The sequence below is a fragment of the Macrobrachium nipponense genome, chromosome 10 (assembly GCF_015104395.2).
Source record: "Macrobrachium nipponense isolate FS-2020 chromosome 10, ASM1510439v2, whole genome shotgun sequence".
Classification (NCBI taxonomy): Eukaryota; Metazoa; Arthropoda; class Malacostraca; order Decapoda; family Palaemonidae; genus Macrobrachium; species Macrobrachium nipponense.
This window is the reverse complement of record NC_087204.1, coordinates 34,917,457-34,937,975: the sequence shown is the minus strand read 5'-3', so window position 1 is coordinate 34,937,975 and position 20,519 is coordinate 34,917,457. Positions and strand designations below refer to the sequence as shown.

At 36.6% G+C, this 20,519-nt stretch overlaps 2 protein-coding genes across 2 annotated transcripts in view; one reads left to right on the top strand and one right to left on the bottom strand.

Annotated features, from left to right (window-relative positions):
- The window catches only part of LOC135223564 (splicing factor 3B subunit 6-like), a 59,503-nt gene extending 56,587 nt beyond the window's left edge, over window positions 1–2,916 (top strand). Inside the window, exon 4 of the mRNA XM_064262079.1 lies at window positions 1,970–2,916. Coding sequence (XP_064118149.1) covers window positions 1,970–2,068 — 99 coding nt within the window. The 3' untranslated portion in view covers window positions 2,069–2,916. The remainder of the gene's footprint in view (window positions 1–1,969) is intronic.
- A 1,807-nt stretch (window positions 2,917–4,723) lies between these two features.
- LOC135223563 (recQ-mediated genome instability protein 2-like) lies at window positions 4,724–20,499 on the bottom strand. The gene is made up of 5 exons (XM_064262078.1): window positions 20,278–20,499; window positions 17,824–17,910; window positions 12,229–12,326; window positions 10,679–10,760; window positions 4,724–4,993 (listed from the first exon to the last, which is right to left on the bottom strand). Exons 2-5 carry the CDS (start codon window positions 17,894–17,896, stop codon window positions 4,824–4,826), a joined length of 423 nt encoding a protein of 140 aa, XP_064118148.1. The 5' UTR covers window positions 17,897–17,910; window positions 20,278–20,499; the 3' UTR covers window positions 4,724–4,823.
- Between the last annotated feature and the right edge of the window lie 20 nt (window positions 20,500–20,519).

The window sequence follows — 20,519 nt, the reverse complement described above, 5'->3', positions numbered from 1 at the left end:
CTCAATTCAGTCATTGAAGAATTTGACAAAGAAAACCTCATTTTTGTATATGAACTTCCCTGCCAGATATATACATAGCTTACGACTCTGAGTCGTAAGCTATGTATATATCTGCCAGGTAAGTATGTACAAAACTTTATTGTATACTAACAATATCATTTTTGTACATGAACTTCCCTGCCAGATATATACATAGCTTACGACTCAGAGTCGTAAGCTATGTATATATCTGCCAGGTAAGTATGTACAAAACTTTATTGTATACTAACAATATCATTTTTGCTGGCCTTAGTGACTGCCGAAAAAGTTAGTGAGACCCAAGCAATCACTAAAAGGGTAAGTTTTGTGCAAGACAACGCTATCTGCTCCTATACCCTAGGTTTTCTTGCAAAGAATGAAACCCCTGTCAAAACACTGGCCTTGTTCTTTTAATATTAAGACTCTAGGGAATGTCTTAGATTTAGAACATGAAGAAATAGTGCTTTGCCCTGTAAGAGCTTTGAAGTTTTACCTACACAAAACTGCTCTCTCTCTCTTCCTAAGGGACCTGCTTAGAGAGGCTTATTCTCAAATTGGTGCTTTTGCCAGTTTTCAAGATTAGAGCTCATGATATTAGAGCTGTGGCTATGTCATTAACCTTCAAGCAACGTATTGGAGATGTGAGTTAGTTTTTGCAGCTTTTTACTTGAAAGAAGTGGAAACGATTTTTAATAACTGCAGTACTGTGGCCGGCATGGTGTTGGTGGTGAACACAGGAAGTATACCTTCCCTCCTAATCTCTTCGCCTTATTAGAGGCTGTCGAGTTCAAGGGGAGTCTGGGGGTATTGTGTTCTTGGGTACCCTCCAGTTTTATATTTATAGATGGGTGTTGGTGTTTGTTTTGTATCCTTTGGTGTAGTTATATATTTAAATTGTCTGGTTGTGTATTGTGATGGTACTGCGCCCAGGACAGGCAAACTTTTTATGATTTATTAGTGATCAGAGTGGTCCTTTGCCTAAAGCTCCCACTCTTGTAGTAGGCAACTCTTGCCTATACCACCACACCTCTACGAAATAAGATCAGTGCCAACCAGAGGCAGTAACTTCCTGCAGCAGCTCTCTTACAAGGTAAGGAACAACAAGCATTTTACCAATGCTGGCAAATTTTTTATATGCCCAAAGTCATTACATACTCTAATGTTTTGGTGGTTGAATATGTCCTTGCATCCCACCTTTTATCAATTTGGGGAATCAGCTATGTAATTAGTACATATTTGGTAAGTTACATATATAAAAATTACATTTTTATAGTAAAATAACTTTATATATACTTTCCAAAAGTGGGTAGGGCTAGTTACCTACACCAAAACAAAAGAATTGCTACTGTGAATTTCAAATTTTAGCTGCTTTCTGCTTAGAAACTATAGTTATGTAATTATTTGCTAAGTGTATATGAAAAGTCATTATAAAAATTTAATTTTTTCTATATCAAAGTCATTACGATTCCTTAATGTTCTGGAGTAGAATATGTGCGTGTATCCCAGCCCTATTCAATGTGGGATTCAACTATGCAATTACATGGTAAGTTACTTATATGAAAGTGATATTTCATATATAGTATAGTCCATTTTAACCTTCCAGTAAGATGCTTGAAGGTCCAAGTATTTTAATAGTGCAGGTTTAATTAAGCTTACAGCTGACATCCTTATAATTGACCTGCAAGATTTTATATTCTATGTACGACCTGCATAATATCTTATAAATGTTAAAACTGCCTTCAGATTTGTATTTTTTAGAAGTTTTGTACTATTTACTAACCAATTACCACAATTTTTTACAGCTTTTGATCAAATTGACAATACCCAAGTTGTATTATTCAAGAATTTTATATAATGAATGAATACTTTTATAATCCATCCCTCTTGTTAATATGTTGAGTGTTGATCAATAAATTTTTTAATGATAATTGATATTTGTATTTTCTTACAGTCCAATAAAGCCTTCAAGAAGATTGATGCTGAGAAAAAACAAGCAGAGCTGGATCGTGTCAAGACAAAGTATGGAATCAATACAGATGAGAAAAAATAGTGGCATCCATTTACCACCATTTTAAATAAATGAGTTTATTTTTTTTTAGTGACAGCATTGAAGACAGGGGTTCTATATATTACAGCACTTTTCTATTGTGTAGCCATAGCCATTGTATGCATCAGTTGTTATTTTTAGTTACCTTTAGAAAATGTAGCTTGAATTAAGCACGAATATGATATAATACGTTACTACAAAATTTTTGGAAAACGGCTACATGAATGTACTATATTTTTTAATTTTAACTCAGTTTGCAATGTAATATTTAGATAAGTGTAACTTCTTGCCTAATGTATATTTTTTATACATAATTAATTACTGTTATAAAAAATGTAAACGTGAAATTCATCCAAGGTCATGTTCTTTTTTTATTAGAAAAGTTGCATTAACCTAGAAAGTAGGCCCAGCTGTGTAAATGAAGGATGTATTCTATTGTATTTTTTCCTCTCTAAGAACTTTTCAGTACAAAGAATCTATAGATGCTGTTGCTGCCAAGAAGTCATTCATTCAAGGATAGGTAGTTTTATTATTTCTTTATATTTCGTATTGTAACTCAAATCATTGTGAAACTCATGTCTAGGAGTCATATCATAATTTTGGTGTAATTTCTTACCAAGGCTATATGAATTTGTGCAGGCAAATGAAAAATTGTGGCACACAACAATCTTGGTACCTGTCCTTACCTCCTTCTTCACAACAACAGTTTTTAATATTAGAAATTGTCCTAGAAAATAGGTTGGGGCTGACTTAAGTTATAGATTATGAAAAGTTGGCTTTTGCTTTTGAGAATCTTCTTTGATACTTTATAATAGAATTTTGGGAGATCTTTATTAAATATCTTAGTACAATATTGGACTTTTTTTACTCTGATGATTACTACCAGCTACTATGTTTGTATGTCTGGATTATACCTACATTGTTAAGTGCATTTTATAACTAAGTAAACTCAGAGTTGTTGCTCTCCATAAATATATCAACAGTTTTCATTTGTCACTGTGCAGTTTCATTTTCTATGGAAAAATGGTGTCAAGATTTCAATATTCAGAAATAATTACTAGTGATAAACTTTTTCCCTTTAGAGAATGATTAGTATTTATTACTGAATTACTCATGACCACTGTTGATGGGTTTTCCCTTTACAGGGTTAGAAATGTTGAATTACCTCTTCTCTATCTTGTGTACTTCTGGAATTATTATCTGGTCGAGATCTTCATTTGCACATTTTTTCCATAAGCAGAGACTCTAAAAGTCCTTTTAGGTGGTACAGATTGGTTAGAATCGAGTAACTTCCTTTTTCTGAACAGCCCAAGTTATTTTATGGAAACATATTTATATCAAATTTTGAACTTCATGCTTGTGTGATTTCCAAGAATTAGTGGTTTTTTCATCACTGGCAGACTATAGTTACCTGACATCTGGTTGCCCAGTGTCATGGTGGTCTTTGAAATTGAATAATAACAAATTACATAACTTCTGAAAAGGTAATGTTTCTGTAATCTTCATTTCTCACGAAATATTTTCTGCCACTCTCAATTATGAGTGGCTCTGAAATGTGCATATTTTGAGTACTTAATTACTGAAATGTTCGTCTTTTGAGTATTTAATCGAACAAATCACGCTGCTTTTATCCTGGCTTTCCGTTGCATTGTAACATATGAGCAGTAAATTTAATATTTTTCTGTCGATGCATTATGGGAAATGGAAGAGCTTGTGTCGTACTTCTCCATTAATTATTTCCTACCAAAGTTGTAATAGACTTAAATTTGCCTTTTTTCTTCAAGTTAAATGACGGACTGGAGGTGACTTATGTTGTGAACATCAAGTTAATAGTAAACATCTAAGTTAATAGTAAACCTTAACTTCCTCTTGAGTTACCTTAGCTATCAAATCTAACTCAAGGTAAGTGGCTCCTTGGTTAACATGAAATACAGAACCTACTGTTAATTTCTCAACAAACTTAAAGAAACTTCATAGGTAGCTGTGTGTAATGGATTGATAGACTGTGGAAGAAGTAATTTCAGTTATACCACACATAGGCCATCTCATGATGTGAAAGTGCTGTATGTAAGTGATCTCATAATTGGTATGATTTAGGAATTTTTTCATTCCATTGTGAATTGAGGACAGTCTTTCAAAAATTTTGAAGAAAGAACTCCTTAGCTCTGATATTTTTTCCCAAATTGGATTTCATTATGTCATTTTCTGAGAAGCTTTTAGACTCTAGAGCATGGATTTCAGACTGAGTAACCATTACTCACAAGATAGTCTATGCAATTTTGCTGCATTGCTTAAAGGAAGCAGAATTGATGACCTGTTCTGGTCCTGGTAGTTGTCTTTGTGTCAGATTTGAGGCAAAACACAAATCCCAAGTACTTTACACAATATAAAAAATGATGCTATACAATCTGTACAAGATCACACTATTATCTGTAAAAATTTACCCCTGAGCTGTCTGTGCATGTTAGTAATGACGATGATCAAAAATCAAAAATAAAATATATACTGTGTTAATGTTGACAGCCATGAGAGTAATCGCCCCTCGTGCAATTTCCACCTGGAATACTGTGTGGAAGAACTTTTGTAAGTGATAATAAGATTACTACTCATGATTTTATCTTTTCATACTGAGGAGTTTCTGTAAGGTAATGCAGAGTATGGAAATTATATAACTATAATAAGAAGTAGAAAATTAATACATACAATATTATCCAGTTACAATGTAGAAAGTATAAACATGAAGTCATAAACAGTTCCTTCATCTACAAAGAGGTTTATTTTCTCTCATCAAGGCTTTCAATTCAGTAACTTCATCATTCCAGGTTTGCTGATGCACAGAATTATCAGAAAGGTCAGCTATTTTAATTGCTCTAATTTTCACTACTGTGCTATTGTTGTCGAGTTCACCTACAGCCATCACGTATTTACCTGAAAGTACAGTCAGTTTTATTAATGTTGCAATTGTATAAGTTTTAAACCTTCTGGAAAGCTATTCAGTGTTAAAGCCTTTGTATTGATATAAAAAAATACTTTTCAAACAATATCCTGTGAAACATTTCTATATGGTATCTGTAACAAAATAAATTTTGTATCTAGTAAGGTAGGTGATGAAAAAACTATTTGTTCCTACAGGAATACAAACTATTGCCTTAAAGTATACAGGAATATCTTGCAGTACAAGGTGGAAACGGTTGAAAACTTGGTATCAAGGTGGTTAACAATGTGTAGTTGGGGGAGTATCCTTCTCTCACCAACCATTGCTTTCACTTTTCTTTCAGCCACCGTGAAGGAGGCACATGTGCTGCACTCCCATCATCTAACTGGATATAGTTGATGTGTATACTACATCCATTCGCTGACGTTTTTTGGTGTGTTTCCGTTTGTATTTTTTCATAGAGCCTTGCTTTTTTATCCTACTAGATAAAAAATAAGAGGTATGCCATTGTGAGGGACATGGCCATTTCATGTCACCCATAACAACTAACCTCACTTCAATGAGTGCACCCAGTTACTGCCTTAACATAAATAGTGTAAGGTCTGATTCTCCCAAAAGACAAAGAATCCATGGTATTGGCTAACAAAAAGGAAGAGGACCAGTGGTTTTCAAGTTTATGTATAATAAAAGTCCCCATTCATGATGGATTTTCACACTGACGCCAGTGTCTTTCTTGAGGGATAAACTTACATAACCTCAACCAGCTAGCAACAGGTCATCAGCCTATAACAAACTGTCACCATTGGTACCATGCTCAGGTGGTCACAGAAACCAAACACTGCTCTGAATTTCTGGTCTTCAGGTTATCAAACAAACTTGGCAATTCAATGTAAAGAAGAGAAGCCTAGTCTCCAGATAGAAGGTTGATGAATAAGATGACACCATCTCCACTAGGATTCAAGTCTCAACATCTGAAGAAATCTTGAAGAGAGGGTGGGAAACAGATTTTGATGGAAAAACCTATTTTTTGTCAGCTGCTGTGAGACATCAAAGGAGTTACACTCTAATGGTCCCCTCAGGCTCCACTGACCAACAAATACAAAGAATTCTCTTATAGTTGGTTTCAGTCAGAAAGTGCTTGCTGGCACAATGATAGAATATAAAGAACCTCGGGGTCAGGAGGGCTCTACTATCTCCTGTCTTAAAACTACTTCAGTTCACTACATCTCACTTGCACAGATGTGACAACAGCACACCCCAGCCATCTTCATTACACACTGGTCTGTATTGTCATTCAAGCTAAGTACTTAGTTTTAAGAACCAGTGAAAAGTTTTAGTTTGTTAAGATTTAAACAGATTATATTTGTTTAAATTGGAAGTCAGTAGGCCTCTTTCAAGGTGGGAAGGTAGATTAGTCGCTAAGCTATGCTGTAATTGCTGTGCTGTTTTTTCTTTTTTAATAAAGTGAGAATAGCATTAAGGCATAATATTAGACAATTTTGTTATTGAAACTTTTTAGACAATGACCTTTGTAACATTGATAGATGATAATGTGAAGTACAGGTTAGCCCAACTTCTTGTTTACGAAACATAGGTGTGATTGTGCTTGACTTATGAGCCTTGGTGTTTACTAATAAAAAAAAAAAAGCCAGTGTTTCCTGAGGTATTTTATAATCAGACGGAATGGTTTTGTGATATCGACAGTTCCCCAGTTATCCATAATATTGTGGTTCTCTTCAATGTTAAAAGAATACATTATGCAGATAGCTCTAGTACTTCCAGCAGGTATTACTCCACCAGTAGTGATGTCACAGGTGTTGACAAAATTATTGTGACATTTATATTTTTCCTAAGGGAAATACAAAAGTACTTATTCGTAAGGATGAGCTTTGCCAAACATTTTAAAATTTTAGAGATACTGGTTTTATGTATTTTTGGTACAATATTTCCAATAATTATTGATTTTATTTACGTACTAACTAACATAGCCTATAGGCTACATAACCTTTACCTGATGCTTGGGAATAGACCGGGATTCAAAGGTTAAGAAATATGTATAAATATGCAGTATGGCTATCCATTTAGTTTTGTCTTAATTGAGCAAATCCTTTAAGACAATATTGTTGAAGTATTTTAATACATTACTACTAGTATCTTGTGGATATGACCCATTGATTATGTTTCCGTACATCAAACTATATGTATGTACTTATGACCATGTAGGCCTGGGTTAACTTGAAGTGCTTGGGGCCTATACAGTGATACAGGTAGCTAACACCAAGTAGTTTTTTTTTATTAAACACTTATTCCTTTGATTACTACTGGTTAACTATATGTAGGACCTACACATTACCTATGCCAGTCAATTGCTGTCTGCTTTTCACCTGTGGAAAATGGCTCATGACTACCTGCCACAAGCCAGCCCCTGAAGGAATAGAGAATTTGGTTAGTGGCTGGACGTGTGAAATATGCCAAATTCTTTTGCAGCAAGTTTAAAATGATGAAAGAGCTGTCTCTATGGGTTATAGGTTTCAATAGGAGTACGGAAGGAGACTACTGTACACCATTCTGGCAGAACTATGGCAGTGTGTTTTCCATCCCTCTCCTAGTAGAGCCAATATTCCAAAAACGAGATTCTAGGAACTCCAACTTCAACAACTCTGATGGAGACTAAAGGCCCCTTTACACTGAACGATTGTCAGTATCATTTGGAAAAACAATGTGTATGGGCTTGTCTGAATTTAAAAGTGGGCAGAGTGTCGTGGTCTGAACGATCTCGGCAGGAATCTGTCAGGATTAATTTGCTGGCTTGTGACTTATGTCTGTCATACACAGGTCGTACAATGTATGTGTTTTGTCTGCTGTTATCTTCAGTATCTCAGCAACCCTTGATGTGTAAGGATGTATTGTGTAGGCCTAGACTACCACAGAATGAATTCTACATTAGCAGATAGGGATTCTGGGTAGAATTCATAGAGCTGTAAAAAGAACAGCCATGCCTTTGGGAGAAAAGAAGAAGAAAAAAAAAAATAGTAGTCTCCTAGTTCTTGAGCAAGTTCCTTGAGCAAAGCATTGTGAGAAAGTTCACTTCTCCTAGTCAACCACTGTTTCACCCATTTCCTTTTCTTTTTTTAGGCTTTCCTAATTCTGCCACAATGTAGGTGGCAGCAACAGCTCTTAGTGTAACACTATCTTGCAGGTCTCTTCTATAGATGATGCCATGTCTTCCCAAGACAAAATCTCTGTTCAGACTGAAACCTGTGTGGAGATCATTCACACTGTCTTGAATAGTGTGTGTTTGTGTGTGTCTGTGTTGATAACAACAATTGTTCAGACAACTGTTCAGTTTATGGGGTCCTTAAGAGTTTCTCCTTGCGAGAGTGGTCACTGATACTTGAAGTGAAGTGGATATAGCCACTAATATTTCCCTTCTGGATCTGGAGGGTCTAGAGGGCAGTCTTTTGCTGTACATGAAACAGATACTACTCCAAAAATAAATCTTGCCTTTCCCATACAGCAAACATATATTGAGGGGACCTGATGTGGTCCACCCAACCCCATCTGAAGTGTCTGAACCTTCTAGGGGATAGTGAATTTATCCTGGACTTCTATAGTACTGCCAAGCAGTGATGATACGACTGCCTTGGCTCAATCAGTTCATACAGGCTTCCTTGATAGGAAAATTCCGCTTGCTGTACTTTCTATCGTGATGATATGATTGCCTTGGCTCATCAGTTCATGCAGGCTTCCCTGATAGGAAATTCCGCTGGCTGTATTCTCTATACTGCCAGGCAGTGGAGATATGACTGCCTTGGCTCAATCAGTTCATGCAGGCTTCCATGATATACTTCCAGTGATGATACAACTGCCTTAGCTCATTAGTTCATGCAGGCTTCCCTAATAGGGAATTCAGCTTGCACTTTCTATATATACTGCCAGGTAGTGGTGATACGACTACTACCTTAGCTCATCAGTTCATGCAGGCTTCCCTTGCAGTACTATCAGAATTCCAGAATTAAATCATGAATAGTATCAAGGATAACCACAAGATTGTTACTCCTTTGAGGACTCGCTACTGAGCATCAGCACAGAGATGCTATCAGTGACTTTCAAAAGGAATTCAGGTTTGACCTGGAAGGAATCCGGCATGATATGTACAAATTTCTTATTCTTTAAACTAGAGGATTGAGACACTGCACAGTGTCCGGGCATAGATAGGTTTTTCACAAGAAATCTGAGGTCATGGGAACAGGGTAATAAAAAACTTAAGCCCAAAAAGAAGTTGAATCAGTTGTCTAGATCTCCAATAGAGCTCCGACAGGCAACAATTGAGACCAGGTCGGACAACAAAACCTCAAACCAGAATGTAGTATATGGGCATCCATATCTGCCAGAGAATGACACTGATAACCCTTGGCAAGACACCTCAATGTGCATCCTTTTACCAGATGGAAAACACCTCATTAATGAAAGGAATTTCAGGAAAGAGTGGCCTTCTTAATACTTAATGATGCTTGGTCCTTTCTTCAATAGGAATTCAGGAACTGTTGAAGGTCACAGTTACCCTGCCTAATAATATATCAATGAAAGCCAAATAGAAGCAACTGTATTAAAAGACAGCCACAGAAGCAACCTGTCTCCAGTTTAATGGAAAATATAGTACAACAACAATTTTACATAACCAATAACCTCTCTGGGATGGCATCAGCCGTCTGTTTCTTCACTTCTGAAACAACCAATCGTGACAACAGAATTTTAGAATTTTGTGACGACAGGAAAACAAGTTTATGGTGGAAATAATGCCATAGGGCTCCAACGTCCCAGTATCTGATAGTGCTGCAGAGAAATGAGCAACATTTTTCCTCCCTTATGAGAGGAAAAAACTCTATTGGACATGCCTACCCAACAGGTTTTTTACCCGTGCAAGAAAAATCTTGGGATAGCCATGGCTGAATGTGATGCTAGGCTCAATCTATTAAAGAGCTTCCAGTGTCTTACAGAACAATGTTCACTGCAGTAGCCAAAACACATATGTGGACCCTATTGGGAGCACTGTGACTTTTTGGAGTGTCACATTAAGGCTTTAAAGGAAGCATTGTTGGGATCCAACAATTCGCTCCCCAATGTAACCTCCCTGTTGCTTTCTTACCCTCTGTTGGGACCCTTTTAGAAGAGTGTTTTCACACAACTCGCTGAATAAGACTGACAACAGAACTGCACAATATATACTGTTCTTGGAAAAAAGGAATCTAGGCAACACCCTTGCGAGTTTCCTCTTCCTCAGCCTAAGAAAGCTTGATGAGAATCAGAGCCAAACAAGACCTCAGTCACTACTAAAGGAGCCTTCCAACAACAGAAGAAAGGACAATAATAGCATCAACACCATTTTCAAAGCAAGACATTCCTACCATGGGAAAGAAAATTTAACTCCTGGACTGTATCACAAGGAAGGGAAGAGGTGGAGTCCCATAGGTCTTGCATAATTGTATTTGTCTTCTACAGCATAAACATGGGGGGGGAGGACAGTATATAATTCTCAATAGGCTAGGGTAGAGATGGTCTCATCCTACCCCTCCTTTAAAGTAGTTTTTAAAAAACAAGACTCCTTTTTAAAAAGTATTAAAAATTAAAACTGCCTTTAGTTGTATACAGTAATATCAAATTCATTAATTAATTACCTTGATCAATCCATGCATTTCCTCCAGGAATAATATGACAGTTTGTCACTGTTACATTATATCCATTATCTTGCAAGGTCACCTGAAAAAAGAAAACAGTACATGCTAAGAACTGGAACAAGCAAAAAATAAAATCAGCAGTCTATGAAATAGTCAAAATTTGGAAAAAATAAGACATGTTTTTTTAAGTTCTACTCTAACTAGAAATCTCATTAAACAGTTAAATCTTAAAGTTAATGTAATCTACAGCCCCTTCCACATGAGGGGGAAAGACACACAGGCACTTGGATTTGCCTGTAATTCTCTCGCTTTTTAGCTGTGTTACCAAGTCAAACAGTCCAAGGCAGGCAATAGGCTCAGGCAGGCGAATCTATGACTTGGACCATACACGTGATCCGTGCAACCACAAAATTGGTAACTGTCTGCCCACCACGCATTTGCCCCTCATGTGGAAAGGGGCTTTATTAACATTATTTCCAGGTTTATGACATGTTTCAGGGTTACGGCACCGATCTGGCAGAAGAAATAGAACTCCAAAAATGCAAAATAATCAATATTTTAGTGGGTTTTTTTATGAAAAATGCAGTTTACATAGTTTTTAATACACTCAAAGCATTAAAAGTAAGATTTTCTTAGGATTTTGACGATTTTCCGGCTTACGACGTGTCTCAAGCCGGGGACTGCTTGTATCCAATTTGGAACCAACAAAGAAACATTTATTTTTGAAACCCAACATTGAAAGGCATTCTTGCTGAAGGCAAAGATTCCTTATTTAATAAGATCTTCGTGTTCTTAAAAAAGCCGGTTTTCTAAGTGAAGTCAAATTATTTTTTTTTAGGATCAATTCCTGAAAAACAGCCCAAGAAGAGCCATTATTAGGCTCAGAGGTCTGGATAAACTAATCCTTTATAATAGTAATAATAATCTCTTTCTCTCTCTGTCTAAAAATTACCTCTATGAAAAAATGAAATACTTTTAGGATAGTACAGTATATGTATTCATTATATTTTATTAACTGATAACTTCATCTGGAGATGACCAAACAAAAACTGCTTTGCAACTTCTGATTATATTTTTCATAGGCTGGACTAAGATCCAAGCAACTCTGGCCCCCCCTACCATGTTAAGATCTTTGAAAGTTGACAGTCAAGTTCTCTTGAAGTAGGCAGGAAAAGGATTCTGTGACTGCTAAAAACATTGCAATGTAAGAAAAAAGCTATACCAGTTGTTTAGTAGACTCCATCTAAAATAGGATGCCAGATAGGAGAATCCCTTTAAAATGGAGGCTCTGTGTAATGAGTCAAAATATGTTTGCTAGTCTTTAAATCAGATTTTGGCTTGCCTTGTAGTCTGGTTTGAAGTTATAGTGTTGGTGAAATAACATCATATGGCACTTTTACACATTATGCTTGCCCAACCATCAAGAACTAAAAAAATACACACTACATATATCCATTCATATTAAGCCAGTCAAAGGATTAGTATAAGTATGCAAAATATCAATATGTAATGAGTATAAAATAAGATAAACAAAACAAAGTTGTGCATACCTCACTTTTTTCCTGATTATAAGCAACCACTGCTCCTTGTATCCAAATTATCTGAACCACAAATGATAGCTCATCTTCACTATAATACCAGGATCCACCTGTAAATAAATGTTAATCTTTTCTAATAATATATCAACAAATTAAATCTTACATCATTATTCATGACATACATAATGGCAAATTTTCCATCTCTTCTCATCATCTTTCCAGTGATCTCGATCTATGAGACCTCTGTCTTTTTTTTCCTCTCCGCTGAACACTACATCTCTCTAAAACTCCATTTATAATATAATCTCCTTACTGTGTTCCATCCTTTTTTCTCTTAGAATCTCATCCATTACCTTTATCATCAACCAAGAAATCTTATATTACATACTACTATTACTACTAAAGAACTATAGCATGAGTTACATAACACCAATAATAAAAATTTAGTATCATCTAAGAACACAGAGCAAATCTTTGGATATCAATAGCTATCAAGTAAAATTTAAATAGTAAACAGTAACTTTTGGAAGGGTTTCACATTTCTTAATAAAGGTAAACACTATTTGCAAAAAGAGGACAACGACAATCTAAATTTAACATAATTAATATGTGAGTGCCAGAAGTAAAAAATTATATCTCATCCAGTACGTAGTGGTAGTTCACTAGATAGCAAGAGCTATTAATCCATTTTAGTTTCCTGTAAAAGAAAAATATTGAGAAGGCTATTTGTCTGTCTGTCCACACTTTTCCTGTATGCCCTACGATGTTAACAACTATTAAGACTAGAGGGCTGCAAAATAGTATCTTGATCATCACACTTCAATCATCAAACAAACCAAATTTCAGGCCTCTAGCCTCAGTAGTTTTTGTTTTATTTATGGTTAAAGTTAGCCATGATTGTGCGTCCGGCACCAGTATAGGTGCCAACAACACAGGAAACCACTGGGCCATGGCTGAGTTTTTCATACAGAATTATATGCAATAAAGAAAACTCGACTGCCCTAAAGAAACTTCAGAGTATTTTATACTTGTTTATTCTTCCAAATCCTTTATACTTTAAACATCACAATAGTACAATAAGGACAAAAGATTCAGATGTTGTCATAATGAGGTTGTTAGACTGAAGAGTTCAGTTTTAATGTAAAGTATATCAGATAATCCAAATTTTTGTACAGTTCTTAGCATTATGCACTAATCTGAACATCTAGGGTGTATACTGAAGGTTTCTTACACAAAGATGATGCAAAAGTTTACTGACATTAAAAATACTGCAGCAGAATCTTTGAATATTTCTGGGCCCCCTGATGGCTAGTGGAACTGGAAAGCAAATGCCCTTATTTAGCCCAGCCCCATAGGAACAATGATATGACCCTAAAAAGATGAAATGCTATGCAACTTGAGAAAAACAGAAAAGAATTCTACAGCTAGATGCTAAATGAAGGCCTCCATTGTTAGCGGTTGTGTTGGCATTCCTTGGGACCTGAAAGAATCACATCACCACAAAAATCAGTACTGGCACCATTGGTTGACCTGTTGTCTGTGACTTAATGCCAGCCTCAGTTCTCCTTCTGCCAACCTGTCAGGTATCCAGTAATAATATGTATTACCAGCACTAACTCCCACTCTGAACTGAATGCTAGATGTCTCCAGTGTATTCCTATCACTAAAGACAACCAAAAAATCTAGTTTTCTATTAGATATATTCAAGTGACTACATATACAGCTGATACCTGTACAAAGTGAGAAGCAGAATTACCCATAGGACCTCACTTGGCCAAACCTGCAATTTCTTAAAATATGTTTACATGTGAAAAATAGTTAAACACCACTAATAAAATCTTAACACAATTTTATCATGGGTTTACTTACCCAGTAGTACAGTATTTATAACACAAAATACTGAAATTAGAGTTAAATCATAATGAATTGTTTACATATCAACAGAAATATAATATCAAAATCACTAAAACATCCAACCTTCTTTTGGAAAGTCACTAAAACCGTGCTGGAAAAACCAAAATTCATGGGGAAAGACAAAGTTGTTCATTCTCGATATGTCCAGCCCTAGTCACTAATCTCCGGTTGCTTTTGGTACTAGGAAAAAGTCAGAAGTAAAGTCCCAGCAAATTACTGATAAATGCTCCAATTCATTCTCTCTAATATACAACCTCTGACTAAAGAATTAGACATGTCTGCTGGAGAAGACACAAAAGAACAACTATAGGAGACTAAACCAGAGGATGGGACCTAAAAGGTATCATAACTCTCTTCAGTGCCTCCACCACTTAAGGTTCTGCGCCTAAGTTTCTCCATGCATGAAAGGAGGTCTGCAATTGGCCATCTACTGGAACCTGAAGGCTGAACTGATTTCTGAAAGATATAAAATACGACCAGTACCACTATATCCTCCTTTATCACCTTAAAGAGGGTCAGACTTAAAAGGTGGCCCACAAAAGAAACACAAACAACTGCCATATCCTGAGCAGCATAAGCCTTTACTACAGATAGGAACATAAGTGTTCTCACTTCTTCCAAACCGAGTAAGTATAAGCAAGAGAACATTTAGCTTGCAGCATCAGAAATGGGTTTGAGAGAGCAAGTTAAAAATTAACACTCTTCTTTGCTAAATCCATGCTGGTGCCAAAACCACTTAAAGCTGGCTCCACAAACTCCAAGCTGGCATCACAATCACTAAGCTACTGCCTCAACCTCCCTAAGTTGACAGAGAAGAAGCAATTATAATGAGTAAAAGTTCAATAGTAAAAGATAAAAACTTCAATAATCTAAACAGAGACTCCATTTCAGCATGTCCAAAGCACTTGTCAGTCTCTAGTTCATCTCTTCAAAGGAATGAGATAAAGAAAACTGAATCTTCAAACCAAGATGGTTCAAGTGTTGATTATGCACCTATATCATAAGAGGCAATGCTCTGTGACTTTATAAAAATGCCAGAGGACAAGACTTAAATGGAGCTTTATGCGGCAGAATGTGAATTGACTTATAACACGTGCTCTAACTGAAGGAGAAAGCTTGGGTTTTCTCCAAATACTTACAGGGCACTGAACTACTCGAAAGTAACCTAGAGCTATTCTCTGCGTAGCCTCTTTCTCGACTAAATGAGGATAAAGCAATGCTCAGAGCTTCAGCAAATGCCAATCAAATAGAAGAGGATTCCTCTAATTCAAACTTCTTCCACCACCAGAGGGTGACATGAGGTGACAGCAGCCAAGCAGTATCTGGAATGCATCTGCAACTCAATGAAAGGGAGAAAGAAATGCAGTCTGAAGCAACTAAGCTAAGTCCACACTAGTCAGCTCAGGAAAAGAAAATGAGGCATCAAAGAAAATGGGAAATGTTGGGAGTCAAGGAAAGAAGTTAAAATGACTTTCCTGCCTCAACAGAAAGTGACAACAGACTTAAGAGCATTCTCATACATCATTTTCTTTGAAAGCTAAGTAGCTAAAACAATATCTAGCTTGGAACAACAGAAGATACTGTAACCATGGTAGGACTGGAAAGAGAAACATTAATCAAGGCAGAAGTAAGAGATTTGGCAATAGCCAAATAAAAGTATGTAAAAAACAAACTAGTGTATTTCAATGCAGAAAGAGGAATAGCAGACAAACATTCAGAATGAGCAATAGCTGTAGAAGAGATTGGTTTACATATAATAAACTAAGAATGTAGACTTTACATCAGAATAAGTACAACTTACTACACACATTATTATTAATAACACTGTCTATACCTATGTCCTATTGATGCCAATGACAGTAGAAGTCACATACGTTGCGAAGATAAAAATTTACCAAAAGAATTTAAAGTCTAATGCATTAAACGAGACTCGCAGCATGAAAAAATGAAAGGCAGATGATGGAGGGCACAGAATCAAATCGCCCCAAGAACTAACCCAGATCCCTGGCAGCGGACTCCTCCAACTGTCACAGGGGAGTCCTAGGCTCGGGCACCAACACATTACCTCTTACAGGGAAATTAAAAAAATTATCACACACTAGGGGGGGACTCTGACCGTATCAATAACAAATTCAGACTAATCTTGTAGTACTTACCAAAATAAGGTTTACAGCCTGTTCTAACTTCTCAATGCACTTTTCCTGAACAAAAAGGAGAGAAGAAGGCAAAGCTAAAGAGGAAGCTTCAGTACTAAAGCACTGGCAAAGGAAAAGCCTAGACTGAGTAAGAATAATTACAAACAGAAGACATGGAGAAGGGGAAGAAATGACAGGCTGGAGACCTGAACTAACTACTTGCTTTTGCAATCTATCTACTTCCCTTCACTTCCCATATTTACGAACTTGAGCTGAAAGTCCTTCAAAAATCCCTACGTCTTCATATCTAGGCTCAAGAAGGTCACACTACATATACCATTGCAACTGGCACAAACAGTGTATCTATCTCATAAAAAATCAACATCCTGCTAACACTGTAATTATTCCTACAGAACCTGACATTCTTTGCCTTGATTCTAGTGGAAGGCTTCCCAGGAAAATAAATGTACAGTATCATGATGGCAGCAAACAGCCATGAAATACTTACAAGCACCTATACACAATGGCAGCAAGGAGAATTCTGACAAGAGCTAAAACATTCGAAACACACCTGATGGAGGACAGGTGTACTAGACTGTCATTTGGGCAGCCATGCAATCTTTTGTTTGAATGCCAACTCGCCTATCAGCATGAAGATATAAGCTATCTTAAACAGCAGGTAAGAATAATCACAAATTTAAATATTAGTACTTATATATATGTAATGGATTATTACAATAGATTAATCATTTTTATCAAATAACAAAAAGGTGGAACAAAACCAAAAGACATTAAATTTCAGAGCTTGCAAAAGAGGAAATAAGAGCTACATATTTGGACTCTTCATAAAAGAGCAGAAAAGGATACTTTAGTGTACCACTAATGAACCCCATAACTTTGGATGCCTGGCCACACTTCAGCAATAAAGGCAGATAAGAACACAGTAGTTTTCCCTTTCACATGGCCAAATTTGGCTGTTACTGACAGATTTTAAAAAATGAAAATATTTTAGGGTACAACATTTTGTATTTCAGCACGAACACATTTGATGCAATAAACCAATCACTTACCTGCCCAATGAAGACACTACTGACACCTAGCACCTGCCATCACACTTTGAAATCAGTAAAGCATATACATACTCCTAAAAATACATCATTGCCTTGAAGAATATCATATTAGGGATCTATATGTAAATTTGATTATTCTCAAAACCACCTAGTACCCAAAATGACTTTTATATAGCCAGTCTTGGTATGAAAATAAAAAGTTCACATGTGGTCAGACAAAGATATTCTCTTTCTTATGAGAAATTTGTAGCATTTAAGACCTTGAAATGTGTCCCAACATAAGTTTTAAATTATGATTCTGAATAGATTATTAGTTTTTTTAATTATTAAAGTAAAATTATAACTGACAAAGCAGAACTAAACTTCAGATTAACTTTGACAATTTATTACTAAAAGTTCTAAAATAACACTGCAAAAAAAAAAAAAAAAATTCAAAAGCATTTGGTTTAGATTTCTACTTTATATAAAAAACAAAACTAAAACCTCACCTCTATTTTCCAATGCAAGGACATCCTTTGCATGAAGTTTACGAGCTGGCTTAGAAAACTTCCCATCTGCCATGTTTCACCAGCTTCCTAAATATAAAAATTTATAAATAACTTTAATGCTTACTAAGTGTTATATATCAATTTGTGTATTGCAATTTTATGATTTATAGTGCTATTCTTGACCAGGTTAAGAATGGGAGGTTGCCCCTTAGCCTTCTTGACTAGGTTAAGAATAGGGGGGTGGGGGCCTTTGCCCCTTAGCTTCTTGACCAGGTTAAGAATTGAGGGGGGGGGGTGGCTTTGCCCCTTAGCCAAGTAAAGACCTGGTACCATAGGTTAGGGAAGGTCTAATTGGGATGTATCCCTGTACCTTACTATGACTTAAATGGCATGCTAAATCAGGTTAAGTGATTAGCATTGCTTATGCTTTTTATCTTCCCCAAGCTCACATAGGGAGGGCTGAAGTCAAGATGGGCATCTGTCTGTAAAACATATTTCAAAACATCCATGAAATGAGCAGATCAATGAATATTACAAACATCTGCAAAAGGCTCATAAAAAACAGTAATCCCAACTAAGGATCAAGCTGAGAAGGACCTACAACCCTGTAGGTTAGGTTAGGATATATCTCTGTATTGCACTCTATGATATTTATAATCTTTTAAGTAGGGGGGAGAGGGTTTTGGTACCCAATGAGATAAGAAACTGGCCTCCAAGATTAGATTATGTTACAAAAGGTAGGACAGCAGGGTAGCAAGCATACATGTAACTATCTTTGCTACATTTTTATAAGATTTGAATTTTGGGGTAATTTTGACCGTTGGTGCACATGAACTTTGTATTTTTTGACTGATTAAATTGTAATTTATGATTTATAGCTTTCTGACTGATGCACTGCCATTGTTTATAGTTTTTCATACTTAAAAAATATATTAGTTTCCCATTTGAGTCCCCATAAATATTGGAAAAAACAAACACAAAAGTGAATGGTCTGCATCTAGGGTAAATGACCGAGCGGTGATATAGCACCCACCTCTCTTGTAAAGCGGCCACTTCCCGAAAAACCACTTGAATTATGCAATTATTTCATAATTTACAAGAAACACTTACTTCGAGAGGAGCATAGAGGTCTCAGTGTGCTGCCTGGATGGGCCACAACTCTCGACTGATGCTCATGGCAGCGATTTAAAGTACTTTTTCAGGAAGGTGGCTGCATTCCAGGATCGGTGGCCGCTACTATGTCATCGCTCAGTCATTTACCCTACTTATATTTTCTCCAAACTAGAACATTTTCAAAAGTGAACACTTCCATTCTACTTCAAGTTCTCATCATGAAACTGAATGATACACTAGTAAAACTGCTAGTATCATTAATAAAATATTTGAAATATATACAAATAATTATTTTGCAATATGGAACCATTACAAGTACTATACACATCTGAAAGGGGTCTGTCAAATCTCACACGCTTGACAACCACATAATATCTTTACTCTTAATGACTCAGCACAAAAGTACGAGGCTTTGAACAATTTGTTTTCAATAGCTACTGATACCTAACCTACTAGGCTATTTGCCTGGTGTAACCAGATTGTTAGCGAATATAAATCTTTAAATCTCATAGGGCTAGCTGACTATTATGGGAGAGGTGGGCACATGTGAATGAGAAAATGAGGAAATAATCTGGACGCCCCCCCCCCCCACCAACCGCCCCCCCCCCCCCCCCCCACCCCCCCCCCCCCCCCACTGATCTGTGACCCCATATTTTGTACTGGAATGGAATAGCTATAGCTATAATTTAGGCCAAAGCCCAAGCACTGAGACCTCTGAGGTCATTCAGTGCTGAAAGGAAAAATGAGAGTTGAAAGGTTTGAAAGGTGTAACAGGAGGAAAACCTTGTAGTTAAGAAACAATTGTTAGAAGAGGGTGGAAAGTAAGAAGGAAGAAAGAAAACATGAAAGGAGATACAGTACCTAGGTAGTAGCTAGTAAGGAATGAAAGGGGGTACAGCTAGGGGCCGAAGGGATGCTGCAAAGATAGGTAATTAAAGTCCTAAAACCTACAGTGCACGGCATGAGGTGCACTGATGGTACTACCCCCTACGGAGACATATTTTGCATTGTACCCAGCGAATGCAAAGAAACGAGGTCAGGCCTGCCGTAGAATTAGGCTAGGTAGTGGGCATTTTTGTAGCTATAGTTTCCATCTACTAGGTAATGCACTAAACAATTCTAGAAAATATTTGAGTGGCTAAAACTTTTTTTTAGCCGATGATACAAAGGCATATAGGTAGGTAAGCTAGGTACTACCTACCTACCTATGTAGATACCTATAAGCCACCACAAAAAGAAAAAAATACCAGCCTAGTATCCAAGGCTAACTTTGTTTTAGACTACTACTACCTACTATAGTAAGGTACCTAGGTAGTAGGTATCATGAGTTAAGGTACTTACACGATGATATCATGGTCCTCTCCTTTTCAAAGCTACTGAACAACGCCAAACGGCATAACCGTCTTCATCATGTGCTGGTGATTGGAGTATAGCTATTTAGCCTAGTGAATAGTGACAACAAGTTGACAACTTGAACTAGCCAGTATCGCCAATAAATCAGAAAATATCCTTAAAATTTGCGCGAGTAGTAGTGGTAGAGGGCAGGATTACCTCTGTAACGACTCCTTTTCCCAGTCTTCTGC